The 16,224-nt window shown below is 44.3% G+C and overlaps 1 protein-coding gene across 2 annotated transcripts; it reads left to right on the plus strand.

Annotated features, from left to right (window-relative positions):
• Positions 1 to 7,047: 7,047 nt before the first annotated feature.
• Positions 7,048 to 12,996, plus strand: LOC118933404 (HLA class II histocompatibility antigen, DO alpha chain). 2 transcript variants are annotated; one of them, XM_036927638.2, is made up of 5 exons: positions 7,049 to 7,204; positions 9,452 to 9,700; positions 10,150 to 10,431; positions 10,525 to 10,660; positions 10,900 to 12,996. In XM_036927638.2, the coding sequence occupies exons 1-5, from the start codon at positions 7,123 to 7,125 to the stop codon at positions 10,904 to 10,906; spliced, it is 756 nt and encodes a 251-aa protein (XP_036783533.2). In that variant the 5' UTR covers positions 7,049 to 7,122; the 3' UTR covers positions 10,907 to 12,996. The 2 variants fall into 2 exon arrangements, with proteins under 2 accessions (XP_036783534.2, XP_036783533.2); XM_036927639.2 differs by lacking the exons at positions 10,150 to 10,431; positions 10,525 to 10,660 and having other exon boundaries at positions 7,048 to 7,204.
• Positions 12,997 to 16,224: the final 3,228 nt, after the last annotated feature.

Here is a 16,224-nt window from a genome sequence, read left to right on the forward strand (position 1 = left end):
AAGTGGCACAGACATGTCAACAGCCATTGTGTGTATCTGTTTCATCCTCAAGACAAGTACCTACGGTCTTGTTTTTACTGAGCATTTAACATAGTGCTTAGTAAATATTTGTATACTGGCGAATGAGTGAACCAACAAATAAAATGAACTATGTCCTTGGAACATAAGCGGGAACTCTACAGTGGTTGTTAAATGTGTTTTTAAATAGCCATCTCTGTTAGCTCATGGAAACGACAATCTCAAATTTAAACACTAGGTGTAATGTATCACACAACCTCTGATTTGACATTTACTTACGGGTGTGGTGCACCGCAAATGTGTTCTTAAATAGGATGCTCACCTGTTTTTCACAACATCTTGGCAGGGGGGTGAGGGGTGGCTAAGGAGGACTGGGAAAGGGCAAAGCCGCATATGAGGAGCACAAAGCCCCAGATGAAGCTGGGCTGCCTGCTCCAGCCCTAAATATCGGCAAGCCTTCCTGAAGGTAGAAGAAAATAGGTAGCCTGCCTTGGGGGGCAGTCTGACTGCTGCCTCTGTCGCCGTAGTGACAGCAGAGTCACTGGTTCATCTGGTGAGTTCTTGTCCTACCTCAGGAAGCTGCCCCTCTGGTGGCAGAGGACAGAGGAGAGCTGTGGGGCCCAAAATGCCTTCAGTCTCAGTGTCACTGCTAAGGCAGGATTCTACTTCTTGGCTCATGAACCCTGATGTGCACCCTCTCCCCCTTGTGCCCTGTGCCCTGAGCCCAAAGCCCCGCGTTAGTCCAGCAGTCTTTCTCATTCTGCCAGCCATATGCCTCTCCCAGCTCAGTGGCCCAGGTCTGAATGTGTTCCTGTAATGTTAATCATTAGCCCCTATTTCTCTTCCACATTTATCAATCTGGTAACATTTTTCAGTATAGAAAAATAATTTTGAAATTTCCTGGGGCAACATATGCCTTTTTAAAAAAAAAAAAAAAGAAATTTCACATGCAAAGGAGATGTAAGTGATGTACAGATTCTTTGGACAATTGAAAATCTTCATGTTTTTATATGAGAAATTTATAGTGTTTGTGGAAGCTGTGAAGCAGCTCTGAGTTGCCCAGATCAGTTTGAAGACTATTGATCTAAGTGAAGTTGTCTCTTATTTTTAAAACAAAATATAGGGGGAATAATGGAAGCAATATGTTTTAAGAAGATATTACAGGTATTGGCTCATGTTTCAGCTCTGTTACTTATTAGCTCTGTGATCTTGGGCAGGAAGAACCTCTCTAAGTTTCCATTTCTTGACATGTGGAATAGTACTAAGAACATTTACCCTGAAGCATTGCAGTGAGAATTGGATAAATTAATATGTGTACAGTAGGTAGCATTGAGTGTGGCACTGCTCAACACACGTTAGTGCCCTTCCCTCTTTTCAATGTGTGATGTTTTAGTATGTGCAAAATTCTAAAGAAAGACAGGAGAGCTGGAACAGTGCAGCACATGGGTACTGGAAAATCTCAAGAGGAGTTGCCCTTTGAACCAGACCTTAATGGTTGAAAAGTTTTGCTGACTATTTGCTATTAAATCTTCCTGCCTCCCATTTTTCCTAGTTGTTTTATTTACTTGGGGGTAAAAAAATGACAAAAAAGTAAGTGAAGGGGATAAAGAAGCATAAAATTCCAATTATGATGTAAATTAATCACAGGGATAAAAGTACAGGACAGGAATGTAGTCAATAATATTGTAATATCTTTGTATGTTGATAGATGGTAACTACACGACTTGGGGTGAGCATTTAATAAGGCAGATAACTGTTTAATCACTGTGTGGTATACTTGATGTCAACTATATCTAATGAGGAAAAAAAGTAAGTACAAAAGACTCTAATCCAGTCATTTTCTGCAACTGCAGGTGGTGGGACCAGTTTTGTTTTGTTTTTGTATTACGCTAGGTATTATGCTAAGTCAGACAGAGAAGGGCAAATGCCATATGATTTCACTTAAATGCAGTATCTAAAAAAACAAAACAAACAAACAAAACCCAGGTGGAGTGCTCAGGAGTCTGGCTTAAAGACCTGGGGTAGTGGGTGCAGTGAAGGGGGAACCCCAGTTGTCTTAAAAGCATCAAAGCTAAAAGGACATCGCCTATATGAGTCTGGCTTCTTCAAGCCCATCTGCTGCCTCCCCTTGAGCTCACTGGGTCAACCAAGCTCTTCCTCCCCAGGCCCCCTTTGAGGCTCTTCCTCTCAGGCCTTTTTTCCTTGTTGCTTGAGGTAGGGGGCGATCTGCAGAGCTGAAGGAATCTGAAGGAATCATGCAATCAGCCTTGTCACTGTTCCTGCATTATCCCTACAGCTCCAGCTCTTCCCAGTGGGTTCTTGCTGAACATTTGCTCTGGTTAAGCCCCACCCCTCCCTTTCACAAAGCTCCACATCCTCACCTCATTCTTCCTAAAAATCTCAGCCCACCCTGAGTATCCTCTAATCAAGTTCTGGAAAACCGGAGAAGAACCTTCAACATGAATGTGGTTAGGGGCTAGAACCAGAGCCTGTCACTCCTTCCTCCCGTCTTGCCGTCCCTGTCCAACAGTGTGGGCTCTGTGGAATCATAGAGAATATCTGACATGAGAGAATCCATTTTAAAGCTCCCAAATCAGTTTCTGATTGGCCATTTGATGAGTTAATTTTTAGAAAGTTGATTTTCAATAAATTGAAAGTTGATTTTTCAGTTTCAGGGTGGCTATGGAGAGGGTGGAATTGGCTCAGTTTCAAGGGCCATAGTCCTGACCACAGGCCCAGGATCAGGTAGCAACTGGGTCAAGATCTAAGAGTTATGCATCAAGAACTGAGCTGCACAGGGGCCCATCAGAAGGGAAAGTGGCGAGCTGTGCTGCCTTTGCCAAGGAGAATGGATCACAGGTTAAACCAACCACAGAAACTTTGGCAATTGAGGGATAGAGGGAGGTCACCCTGGAAGCAGAGAAAAATGCCACCCACCCAGTTTCCCACCACTGTAGCATTATATAAGTTTTACCCTCTGTCCCAGGATGCCATTCCAAAAAGAGGGAAGAAGAGGGTAGGGAGCAGAAACCCTAAAAGATGACCTTTCCAAAAAAAAGGAGACATAACTTTTAAAAAACATATCTTTTAAGCCGGAAGACCTGCATCAATACCTTTATTTAAATGGCCAGTTTGGGAGTTTTTCTACATCATTTGGAACTGTTACTCCAGAGTGTAATGAAACTAGTTATATATGTTTTAAAAGCTACATTTTTCACATATAAGTTTTAATGTGCAAATTTCAAACTATCTACAAAGGAAGAGTGATTTTAGCCTAAGATTCCCAGTTTCTTCCCAGGATATAGAGGCTCGGGCTCTGGGACTTAGAGAAGTCAGAAAATGGGAAGAGAAAGTTCCAGGGGAAGTAAGCAGCTTCCCACCATTCCAGAAGTCCCGAGCCTGGGAAGTGTGACCACTGAGAAGTGGGCTATGGAAGGGAGCTGCCTCAGCATGACTGAAACGGTGTGCCCAGGGCAAGGCAAAGTTGGAGCAAGAGACGGCATCGGTCACCCGGCGTGTGTCAGCACACACTTGTACCCCTTCTCTGTGCAGGACATTCTGGGGAGAGAAGTACATGTTTGAATCCTTGCAGTAATGTGGGTTGTAATAATCTAATTAATTACTAGGAAAGGATCACCCCAGAAAGTTGAAGATCACTGAACATTCATATTGCACCTCAGTATAATGGGTTTTCTTCTTCTTCCCCCCTCCACCTCGTATTTGTGCACAGCCTTCTGTGATTGAAAGATTGAAATATTCCTGATGGCCAGAACCATAACTGTGTCTCCAGAGCTTAGCATGGTGCCTGAAGCAGAATCGATTAAAAGTAGTTAAATATATGAATATATATATATATATATGCAAAATAGATTTAAGTTCCAGAATTGAAACAGTGGAAGGCAAGATCTCCCTCTGGTGGAATTTCTAGGTAGTAACAGGAAAGGACCCATGGGCCCTGGCAAGGAGGCTGTTTAAATGCAGAATTTAAGAAAAGGAATGAATGGCCAGGTGGTAACCAGACAAGAGCTCCCAGAGTGGCGCTAATAGAAATATAATGGAGGTTATATATTCAATATCAAATCTTCTGGTAGCCACATTATAAAAGTAATGAGAAACAAGCGAAATTAATTTAATAATATTTATTTAAGACCCAACATATCCAAAATATTGTCAATTGAACATTAATCAATATAAAATTATTAATGAGATTATATGTATACATGTATATATTTAAGGTGTGTGTGTGCGCGCGCGCATGTGTGTGTATACATACATATATTAGAAAGTCTTGGAGTCCAATAGTTTTATAGTATATCTCAAATCAGACTGGCCCTATATGAGTACTCAGTAGCCAACCGCATGTGGCAGGTGGCTACTGTATTGGACAGCACAGTCTAGAGGGAAGGGGTCATGTCCTGCTCTTCTCTGCGTTCCCACGGCAGGACACAGTGCCCAGGACACAGTAGGTATTCCATCAACATTTATTTAATGAAAAATGCCTCCTAACATCTACATCAACTTATTAGGGTCCAGAGAATATGATAGACATGAACAACTACGTTTACCTCAAAATCAACTTCTTAAACAATTTAGAGTAAGCGAATTTTTATCATATGCAAAGAATAGTACATTTTTCCTGAACAAACAGCTAAGTTGCATTTTTCCAGCCCTGTTGCCCCTAGGTGTGCTCATTGTTTAGTTCTTGCTGATGGAACGGGAATAGAAATGCATTTCCAAAGCAATGAGAACAGCTGTGCTTCTTCCCTGGCTCTCCTCTGTCTGCAAAGCTAGAAACTAAGTTATTTTCAATAGTGGAGATGCAAGATGAAGATAGTTGGGGCACCTTTTAGAGAAAAGCTACAGAGAGCATCCAGCCTGCCTCAAACTGCACACGGGTAAAAAATAAATGTGTGTTTTGTTAAACTACTGAGGTTTCAGTGTTTGCTGCAGAGGCAAGTTTGCTCACTTTGATACATGGATTGAACCATCAATCAGAAGACAGATGGGCAGAATGAATCAAAAACAAAATCTTTCTTCATGATATTTACAAGAGCAACATTTACAGTGCACATAGAAAAAACAAAAGAATAGCAAAATATATATCAAATAAATACTAACAAAAAGAAAGCTGTGTAATGTGTTAATATCAGATAGAATAGGGTTTAAGACAGAATTGTTGTCAGTATAATTGGGAAAAAACTCCAATTCACTGAGACTATAATAATTCTAAAAAGCACTTAATATTTAAACATATAGAGAGCAAAAATTGACTTAAAAAACAGAAACAAATAGAAAAATCTACAGAGTTGGAGATTTAAATACACCACTCTAAGTTATGTATAGGTCAGCCCCCAAATAAGGAAAGATACTAGATATCAGAACAACAAAGTCAATACTCTTGATCCAGTAACATTTATAATATCCTGCATCCCACAGTTAGAGCACCTGTGAAACATTTACACATATTGACTGCATTCCAAAGCCATAAAGCAAGTCTCAGTAAGTTTCTAAAATGTACCCTGCTGACATGATTCTTGGATTATAATGGGATTAAATTAGAAATTCATAACAAGAAAACCCACACATTAAAAAATCCCATGTATTTCAAAATAAAAAACACTCAATATCCAACTGCTACTAAAAGAAGCAATGTTCTTTGTCATGAGCTTTCCATGATTTACTGAACTCTTAAGAGTCCCATATTCTGTGGTTCCACCTCCCACCTCAAAGGAAAAAGGTGGTAAGGGACCTAAGCAGGGCAAGGCTGAGCAGTGATCATTCATTCATGCACAAAAACCTATTGAGCATCCACTATGTGCTAGGCATTATTCTAGACATTGGAGAATGGAAACAAAAAGAACTAAGGTTAGGGTTCCCCATAAACTGTGTCCCCCAAACCCATTAGTAATAGGAATTTGGTTAATTTGAAGTCAGAAGCCATGATCTGCTGCACTCAGGGTAGGAATCCCTTAGTCAACCAAGAAGGAGTATCAGATCAGCTTTTTGCTAGAAGGCAGTCACAGGCTGGCTGCCCAAGAATCACCTAGGAAGCATACTAAAATCATAGGTCCCCTGGCCCTACCTTTGCAAAGGCTACTCTAATTCAGGTCAGGATGGAACCCATGAATCGGTATTTTTAACACACTCCCTGGGTGATTCTCATGTGTAGCCAGGTTTGTAACCACAGACATATGATTTCTTAGATCCCTTCCAAGTTGAAAAGCATAAATTTCATGATCTTTGACAAATTGCCTTCAGATATTTGGTTAGATTTCTCCTTACATAGATAGCTTTATATATATATTTTCACGTTGAACCACATTCTGCCAGTGCCTCCCATTGGCCGAGCCCAAACAGAAGGGAAATGCAAAAGTGATACAGTCCCCGCGGTTTCCCCTCTAGGCAGCGTGGAGAAGGGAGCCCAGGGCACTTGTGGGGACAAACAGTGGTCATCCAGCACCCTCTGTCCTCCTCAGAACAGTCCACTGAAGCTCCTTACAGCTCTTCTTACAGGGACCATCTCTAACAATTACAGTTTTTCTTACAATGAAATAAAGTAACATTTTGGGAAGTGATTTAAAGGTGCAAAGGATTTTTATTCTATTGTGTATCCAACATTTCCCTTTTAAAGTTTCTTAGTAAAGTTTACATTATTTTTTTTATTCCAAATTTGTCTGTAGAAACTTATAGGGAGACTAAGTTTCTCTACCCCAGGTCTCAAGATGGAGAAATGATTTGCTGGAGCTCAGCTGCGCGGTGCTCTGATGGCCTCGGAGGGTCTCTTCTTGGAGGATGTAGTGATGGTTGACCTAAGCCCCTCCCATCCCCCCCGCCTCCCGTCCACGAAATCGAAACTACCTTCTGACCCTCCTGTAAGCCCGCCGCCTTCCTGGTGAGAGTGGGCGCAGTGAATTCTCTCTTGCCCCAGGACTCTTTACTCTACTTCTTTACCCAGCAACAGCTACATTAGCTCAGAGAATTTCTCTGATTGGCTGAATACAGCAGGGTTCCTAGAATCCGCTTGCTTCCTCTCTAGCTCCGCCTTGTTCCTTTACCCGACCCGTACACACCTAATGAGACATTTGGTTAAAGCACGAGAGGGCAATGGCCCTCGGCGGGGGCCTGGTCCTGGGACTCCACACCTTCATGGTCCTCCTGAACTCCCAGGAATCTAGGACCATCAAGGGTGAGTGTTGAGGGTGATGGGTGAGGAGAGGAGATTTTAGGGCAGCGGTTACATGAGAAACCAGAGACCAGTGTGAAATGTTCCCCTTCCTCTCTGGTTTATGGGCAACTTCCTTTACCAAGAGATCTCCAATCCCTCTCACCTCTATCATGTCCTTTCTGGACCTAAAAGGCAAGTGCCTCTCAGCCCAGCCGTGCCGGGGTCATGTTCATGTTCAGGCCTCTTCAGGTTCAAGTGCTTCCCCAATTCCTTCCTTGTCTCTGAGACCCTGATCCATCCTACTGCCATCCAGCACCCGGACTTCTCTACCGCTTCCTGGCTTGGAGTGTGTCCATTCTCAGCCAGCTCTATTGCAGTATTTATCATCGTGCTGATAATTACTGTTTACCTGTCTTTATCCTGCTCCTTACATGAGCTCCTCGTGTGCAGGAGTCCATAGATGGCAAATCTGTATCTCCCTGGGGCCTGGAATCGTGCTGGGCACATGGTAGTCCCTCAATGACTGTTGAACAAATAATTTCATAAAATTCTAAAAGACTCTTACTAATTGAAACCTAACCCCTAATTTGCAGAAAATCAAACATTCAGTCATAATGCTTTGAGATGGAAGAGCTGGAACGTGAATCTGGAGCTTCTGTCTCCTTTCCCAGCTCTCTGCAAAGCCTTGGCTGCCTTTTCCTATCCTTTGGTCTCTGTCACAAATCTGAATTCTTCCTCCTGCCAGCCACCACCTGTGTTTCCTCACATCCACCTATGCTGCATCTCTGTGCCCAAAGCTTCACCGGTGCTCCTACCCTGAGTCACCTTCTCCCCACCCCACCCCCAAGCCCCTCCTCCCACACCCAGGACCTGCTGGCACCGCTAGAGCAGATGGTCAGGCCCAAGGCTGAACTCTGGGGATCCCAAGCATGGTTCTAGGCAGCCTCTCCTTTTCCCAACCTGGTGTGCCAGACGGCACCTGTGCCTCTGTTAGGAAGGAAGTCAGATACAGTGAGATGAGAAACCAAAGTCAAGAAAGCAAAGTAAGTTTTAATACACTCTGCAGAGAGTCACACAGCAGGCCTGCCTAAGGTGAGCACCAGGCCTGGGTGCTTATCCTGAGGCTTCTTTTATGTAGTTTCGCCAGGGCACAGTAGTCCCTGATTGATGGCTCTTAGCTCTTTAAGGCCTGTTCTGATTGGTGAAATGAGGACAGGGTCTGTGCCAGGCCTGTGCTTCTGATGTTTCTTATCTGGGGGACCCTGGACATTTCCTGAGTCCCTCTTGGACCCTGTGGCTTCATCTAATTAACTCTCTGAGTCATTTCTGGCTCTCTGGCTCTATCTGATCAACTTCCTGAGTCATTTTTTGGGGGCCCTCTTTCCTTTCCATCCTGCTCATGTCTGTCTTTCTGCCTAACACCTCTGTGCTGGCAGGTATGCTGAGACAGCCCGTTTCCCTCCATCCTATCCGCCACCCAACCCAGTAACCCTTCCACTCTCCAAGGGCCAGCTCAGTGCCCTAACAGGACTGTGCCCCACACAGCACCTAGGATGGCTATGTTACCGGGGGTGGATTGTGGAATTCCCCAGTTCTTCTCCTCTCCAAGGAAATAATAATTCAGTCAGAGACTCAACAGAAAGTTAAAGCCGCAAAAGGTTTTTTATTTAGCAAAGAGAAAGAAAAGTGTGCTGCAGAGGCAGAGGAGCGGACTGACCCCGAGGGTGGGTAGGTAGCAGCCCGCCGGGACTGGTTGGTTTGTTTTCACTGCAGGGTTTTAAAATGTGTCTTTTTATGGAGGTTTATTTAGTTTCCTCCCGACTATTTTGTCATCCTTACATCATCCTTTGGATCTGTCTTGCTTCTTCCCATCAGCCTTTTAGCAGCAAGTTTGTGTTCATCATTTTCCACACAAGCATCTGAGCAAAACCCAGGGTGGGACCAAAACCTTGGTGTAAATGACATAATAATGATGTTATAATGGCCCCAGGGACATTAGCGACATGGTCTTCCTTAAGTCCACATGCTCTAAAATTGGGACGCTCCCAGTGACCCCTATCTTTCGCTTATCAGTGTGTGCTGAACAGCAAAAGAGTTGGTCTAAGGGAAACGGGGTCACTGGACGGAGACTGGGAGCCTGCCACCCTCCTTCCTCCCTTTGGGCTCTGGTCTATCTGACTGCCCACTCTCTCAGGCTCCATGTAGCACAGGCATGGATGGGCTTGACGAGTTTTCTTTTTCCTCCCTGACCCTGGTCTCCTCATACAGCTGACCACATGGGCTCCTATGGACCAGCCTTCTACCAGTCCTATGGTGCCTCGGGTCAGTTCGCACATGAGTTTGATGGGGAGCAGCTGTTCTCTGTGGAGCTGAAGAAGAGGGAGGCTGTGTGGCGCCTGCCTGAGTTTAGCAACTTGGCACACTTTGACCCACAGGGTGGGCTGGCCAGCATCGCAGTGATCAAAGCCCATCTGGACGTCTTGGTGGAACGCTCCAACCGCACCAGGGCCACCAATGGTACCTGGCCATCTCTTTGCCCCTGTCACCCCCATCCCCATTCTGGTCAGGTGGGGTGGCCCCAGGAAGCTTCCTCCCAGCCTTACAAGCCTCTCTGTGCTCTGCACACAGCTCTCTGGGATCTGACTTGTGCTTAGCCCTTTATTTCACAGGAGGCTCTGTATCTCCCCAGACTCCCTTTAGCACCTCTTCCTTTTAGAGGAATGACCCCTCCTACCTGGTCTCCTCCCTCAGGGACCCGGTGTGGTCAGGGACCGCAGGAGCCCCTGATGCCCGCACTGCCCTCCTCCATCTCTCCCTCTGTCTGCCCCCTCCTGCCCAGTGGTTGCCATACCAGAGCACCCCCACATGCAGATGGCTACATAAGAGGAAATGTCCCCCCACCTGAATCCTAGAAAGGCCTCACTTCAGGGATGAGCCTTCAGGATTCAGGGCCTCATTCCTTCTAGTGACTCCAAGGGTGACCGTACTCCCCAAATTTCGAGTGGAGGTGGGCCAACCCAACGTCCTCATCTGCATCGTGGACAACATCTTCCCCCCGGTGATCAATATCACCTGGCTGCGCAATGGTCAGATGATCACCCAGGGGGTGGCCCAGACCAGCTTCTATTCCCAGCCTGACCATCTGTTCCGCAAGTTCCACTACTTGACCTTCATCCCCTCAGCGGATGACTTCTATGACTGCAGGGTGGAGCACTGGGGCCTGGAAGAGCCCCTCCTCAGGCACTGGGGTATGAGCCCCTTCCCAGCCACTCTTCTCAGACCCGCTTCCTGGACTCTAGAATCCTTTCCCTGCACCCCCTGACCCTTCCTTTCTCTCCCAGAGCCCCAGGTGCCTATCCCACTGCCAGATACCACAGAGACCCTGGTCTGTGCCCTTGGCCTGGCCTTGGGCCTGGTGGGCTTCCTCGTGGGCACTGTCCTCATCATCACAGGCACATGCCTGTCCAGAACCTGCAGGTGCAGATGCCCCGGGAGTCTGGGGAGGAAAGTGGGTGACTGGACAGGATCGGGGTGGAGAATCGGGGATTCTGTGGGGAGGGATGAGGTCAGAGAAGGGTGGTAGAGACAAGTGGTAGGCAGGGGATAGATGAGCAGAGGCGAGGGGAGCGGGTGAGGTTTTGGGGAGGTGGGCAATCAGAGACAGGGTCAGAATTGCAAGCTTGAACAACCTTGGTCAAATGTTTTTTCCTTTTTAGGAAATGACCTTTCTGAGAGGCCAGGCTGTGGGAGACCCTGTGGATTCCTCACAAGTTTCTGGCAGCTCTTGCATGCTCAGTGCCACCGCCTTCTGACTCGGAATGGGATGGACCTCTGTCCTATGGGTCTCCTCCTTTTGGCCCCAGTACTCATGGCAGGACTTGTGGGGTACCAACTAGCTCTCCTTCCTGCTCCCAACACACACACACACACACACTCACTCACTCACTCACTCACTCACTCTCTCTCTCTCTCTTGCTCTACTCAAAGCTCTGGTCAGCAGCAGCTAATTCTTTAGTGGTGTTTTTATGAGCTTTTGGCCAATTCTCCCAGGGTGTGAGGCATGCTGGGACCTGGGAGAGGGGATTCCAGGTGATGACTATTGAGTCTGACCATCTGGTACTGGGGATGGGCAGTCACCCTCAGGCCAGCCCAGTTATATCTTGCTCCATTTGACTCTTCAGTTTGGGGCCCATTGTGAGTTACTTGTGAATGGGCCATTTCACAAGGACTTCATGAAATTTACCTCCTGAATTCAGATTTGCCCCAAGAAGGGTGGAGGATATCCTGTTCATTGCAGTTTCCCTCAACCAACGACAGTCCTGCACAGCACCAGGAGTGGAAAGGTTCATGGGAATTCCACTGTGGTCTGTATTTACTCCATAATGAAGGGAGCATTGGTATCCAGCCATGACCAATGATGTCATCTTTTTCTACCTTCCCTAGAGTCTCATGTATGACAAAGAGAAGTCCAAGACTTGGATAAGATAGCTACTTCCTTGACCAGGGGTCAATCATATCAGGCCAAGGGTAGCAGAGTAGATCTGAAAATGATCTGGTAAGAGAGGATGTCTAAGAGAGATCCACCTGAACTCTTCCTAAATACATGGCCTGGACGATTTTAGTTTACTGTATCCAAAATTAAGAATATGCACAGAGAGATAAGTAATCACACAAAGTAGTTTATGTCAAGTACCAAAGGAGTGGTACAAATCAGTAGTTTTCACACTGGATCATACGTAAGAGTCCCTTGGGAATCTTTTAAAAAGTACAGGTTTTATCCAGATCTACTGAATTAAAATCTTAAGGGTGGGGATGGGGTGACAGGAAGTCAGAAATTTTTAACAAGCTCCAGATGATGCTGATGCAGCCAACCTTGACATAAACTGTGTTCTGGTAACTGGGACCCACTGACACAGTCCGGTACTGTTACTGAAGGTCATTGGAAGAGGGGACCTCTGAGGTCTGAGGTGGTCTGGGAAGGCTTTCCGGAGAACCTGGGTCTTTAGGGTATAAAAGTTGAGCAAAATACAAGTAGGGTCAAGATGGGGATTTGAATCGTGAGCATTTGGTCCTGGAAAAGAAAGAAACCAAGAGGTTATGGGGACTCTGTGAATTTTGCAAGAGAAAATACGTTGGGAGAAATCAGTAGCCAAAGAACACTCTGTGGAGGTGGGGGAGGGTTGTTCTAGTCAAGACTTTTGTTTGCCAGCAACAGAAACCCTCTTAAAATGATCACAGACAGGAGAGGTTATTTACAATAAAGACACAGGAGCGGCACCCAGAACCCAAGGGAGGGTCTAGCCAGGGAGCAGAACTCAGAACTGAAGTGTCGGTTCAGAGCAGTCCCTCTTGGGCCACACGGCCTGTGTTCTCCAGGCACCTCTGCATGTCAGACGCATTAGCCATACTGTTGGACTGACTGTCCTCTGCAGCTGACAGTCCCCTGCAGCTCCAAGTCTGCTTATCACCGCAGCTCTCCCCACCTACCTGTCACCGCGTCACAACTTTAAGTTCTTGGAAAAACAAATGACCGCCCAAACTTGGGGCAGGTGTCCATCCCAGTCCAATGCACTGTGACCAGGGGCAGAAGCTTCGATACAAACATGGCTGCAGACCCAGCTCTCGAGTGAGGGGTCGGCTCATTCTCAAAGAAGGAAGAATGGGTTGGCCCTGGGAAGACTCCACAAGACCTGCCTGTTCCCAGTGTGCCCTGATCTCTGCTGGTCTTTTGCTTAAATCTGAACTCAATGCATCCTTGGAAAAGTATTTCTCTGATCTCTGTCTTAATATTTAATAAAGTCATTAGAAGTGTTTTCTTTTGAACAGAAATATGCTTTTTTCATATATATGCATATGTCACCCAGAAGTCACTGGAACTTCTAGGAACAATTCCACATCTTTTAGATTTATGTATCTGCTTTCATACTTATATTTTTCTTCTTGTTGCCGCAAAGTAAACAGTCTATCATTAAAATAATTGTCTTCCTGCATTCTTGGTCTGACCCCCTTCAGTCTCTTGTAGGATAGACATTCAATAGTCTCTTCCTCTTCAAACTCTCCCTCTTTGCAAGGTTCCTCCCTATAGACAATAAACTTATCCCTTTCATATACTGAGAATAGCAAATTCCCTTTGTCCCATAACCCTACCTCCCCACCCCTTAAGCTCCTCCCACTCACTCTCTGAAAGAATGTTCTGCATGGGCCTCCTGATCCCCTCTTCTGTTCCACTTTTTCTTTTTTATTCTGGGTACATGCTGTGTATCATGTACCATGCATACATTGTATCTTCTATTCCCCAAATAATTCTATCTGGTAGATCCTAATATTCCACTTTTAAATAAGAGGGAACTGAGGCTTAAACAAAATCAGTAACTTGTTCAAAGCAGCACAACTATAAATGTTAAAGCTGAGAATAGACTTCAAGTCTGACTCCAAAGGCCATTCCTTTCATGTTTCAACAGGTTTAATGCAGAGAAATGACCCATGCATGGACCGGGAGGTGGCAGGGCAGGCACAGACATACTCAGAATTTTCACAAGATGGCTGAGTGCAGTTATTCATTAGACTACCTAATATTAGGAATGTCTGTGTAGTGTTCCAAAAGGAAGCTTGAGAAATACCAGTAGCTCTAATTTATGTTTAATGAAACAGGCCCATTGTAGTCACCTAATCGCTGCACCTTCAATTCATTTATGCATCAATCCCTCCAGTTGACTGGGTGAGCTCATGTTGCTCAAGGTGGGAGTTGGGGGGGCAGCATGACAGAGCCAGACATAGTCTCTATCTCCAAAAGCTGTATTTAGTGAAGGAAACATATAAGCCACCAGGAAAAAGGTTATTTAATGATAAATATGAAGCCTGAAAATTGTGATGAATTCTATGAAGAAAATGAAATAGAATGAAGGATCTGATAGGGCGTGACAAGGAGGCGTGACCTGCACCAAGATGTTATTTCATGAAGACTGACTGGAGGTCTGAGGAATTAGTTCTCCAGAGAGAACTGAAGCACAGAACAAACTCTGCTCCCAGGAAGGGAGCTAAGTGGTGCTATTTTACCCAGAACTTTGTTTCTTCCCCTTCACAGGTTGGGGTTTTTGTTCTTTATAACTAAGTACATTATTCATTTGATTCATTTGCTTACATTCCTTTTTTTTTTTTTCAATACCTCTTGACTCCCTTCACCCATTTTTCCCACCTCTTCACCCCCTGCATCTTTGGCAACAACCAATCTGTTCTGTATCTATGAGCTTGTTTGTTTTTGTTTTTTTCATTTATATTCCACATGTAAGTGAGATCACGATATTTGTCTTTCTCTGTCTGATTTATTTCACTAGCTTTCAAGTTCCCATCCATGGTGTCACAAATGACAACATTTCTTTTTTTTACAGCTGAATAATATTGCATTGCGCGTGTGTGCTCACATGAATGAGAGAGTAAGCATTTACCACATTTTCTTTATCCATTCATCCACTGATGTACATTAGGTTGTTTCCATATCTTGGCTGCTGTAAATAATGCTGCAATGAACATGGGGTACACATATCTTTTCGAATCAGTGTTTTCATTTTCTTCTGGTAACCCCGAATAATTTAAATTTTTAACAAAGTTGTGTTTAATACATGGTTTAAAGAGTCAAATAGTTCTACAAGATTTACTAAAAATGTCCAGTCTCCAGGCCTCTCTCCCACCACGTCTTTGCCCCTGGAGGTGATAACTTTCAACTGTTCTTAACTTATTCTGTTGGTATTACCTCCCGTCTCTAAAGAACATGTTTATGTTCCTACATCTTGGTTTTTCAGGCTTAGGTTTTATCTCTTTACTTCTTACTATGAAGGAGGATTTAGATTTTTTTTCCTCCTCATATTATACACATGCCCCCTTCCCATAATATAGTTATGATGTCACTTTGGCTAAGTTGATGTTCAGTGTTTATATTATTATGATCAAGTAAAGGTTATTCACAGCCAAACCGTAGAGTAAACCATGCTTGTTCTTCCTTTCCTAGACATGTTTTTGTTTTCCTGAATTTAATAATTGTCATGTTTTCTCCTTGCTTTTATTTGTACATATTATCACTGAATCACAAGTTTCCTCACAATACAATCAGACCTATTGGGTATTCTGCCAAATTTGCTGTCAGATAAAACTCTCCCTGGACCTTCTGTCTGCCCCAGTCTTAACTAGTTGACTTCAGTGACACAGCAGTCATCCTGGGCTCATCCTTCACTATCCATGTCAGAATTTACCTGCCCTGTGTTGGATCTTCTCTTTCTTATATCAGGCAGTCACCCTTTTGTGCTCTACTGAGTAATTTTAGAGATGCACATCCTGCAAAGGTTTCCTGAGAAAGTGCTCATGAGGCAAATTTTTATGCTTTGCATGTCATAAATTGTATTTATTCTATTCTCACACTTGAACAATAGTTTGATTGGGTATAAAATTCAAGGTTTGAAATAATTTCCATAGGAATTTTTAAGTCATTTCTCCATAGTCTCTTAGCTTCCAGTGCTATTGTGGAGAAGCCAAAAGGTATTCAGAGTCCTGAAACTTGTATGTGATCTGCTGTTTTTTCTCTTTGGTAGCTTTTATGATATTTTTATTTTCCCTCTCTCCAGCTTTAAATTCCTATGGGTGCTCCATTACCCACAGTGTGAAGATGCTTCTTAGATTGTCCCTAGTCTACCTTTTTAACCTTATTTTTAATAACAGTTATGAAAATAATCAGTGAGAAGTCACACAAAACTCTCTATGTGTTTACTTCTCCCTACCTTTGCACATACTGTTCTCTGTGCCAGACCTGCCTTCTTCTTCCAACCAACCAAAATCTTACCTGTCCTTCCCCAGATCCAAATTCGATGACACTTCTGTGAAGCCTTCCTAGTACCAGACTGTGATATTTTGCCCATTCTTTCACTAGTTTATACCACGTTCTGCCACATATCAGTGTTATCTGTTTATGTATTTTCCTTTGCCACTTCTTGAGGGCAAGGAAAGTCTGTCTTATATTCCCAATACCTGTCCTATTATCTGGAATTTATGTG

Source organism: Manis pentadactyla, chromosome 16, assembly GCF_030020395.1.
Source record: "Manis pentadactyla isolate mManPen7 chromosome 16, mManPen7.hap1, whole genome shotgun sequence".
NCBI lineage: Eukaryota > Metazoa > Chordata > Mammalia > Pholidota > Manidae > Manis > Manis pentadactyla.

Excerpts from the sequence above, each read along its gene's own strand:
- LOC118933404 (XM_036927638.2), top strand. The coding sequence starts at position 7,123 with ATGGCCCTCGGCGGGGGCCTGGTCCTGGGACTCCACACCTTCATGGTC. Across the intron at positions 9,701-10,149 it reads CCGCACCAGGGCCACCAATG|TGACTCCAAGGGTGACCGTA; the intron begins GTACCTGGCCAT and ends CATTCCTTCTAG. Across the intron at positions 10,432-10,524 it reads GCCCCTCCTCAGGCACTGGG|AGCCCCAGGTGCCTATCCCA; the intron begins GTATGAGCCCCT and ends TTTCTCTCCCAG.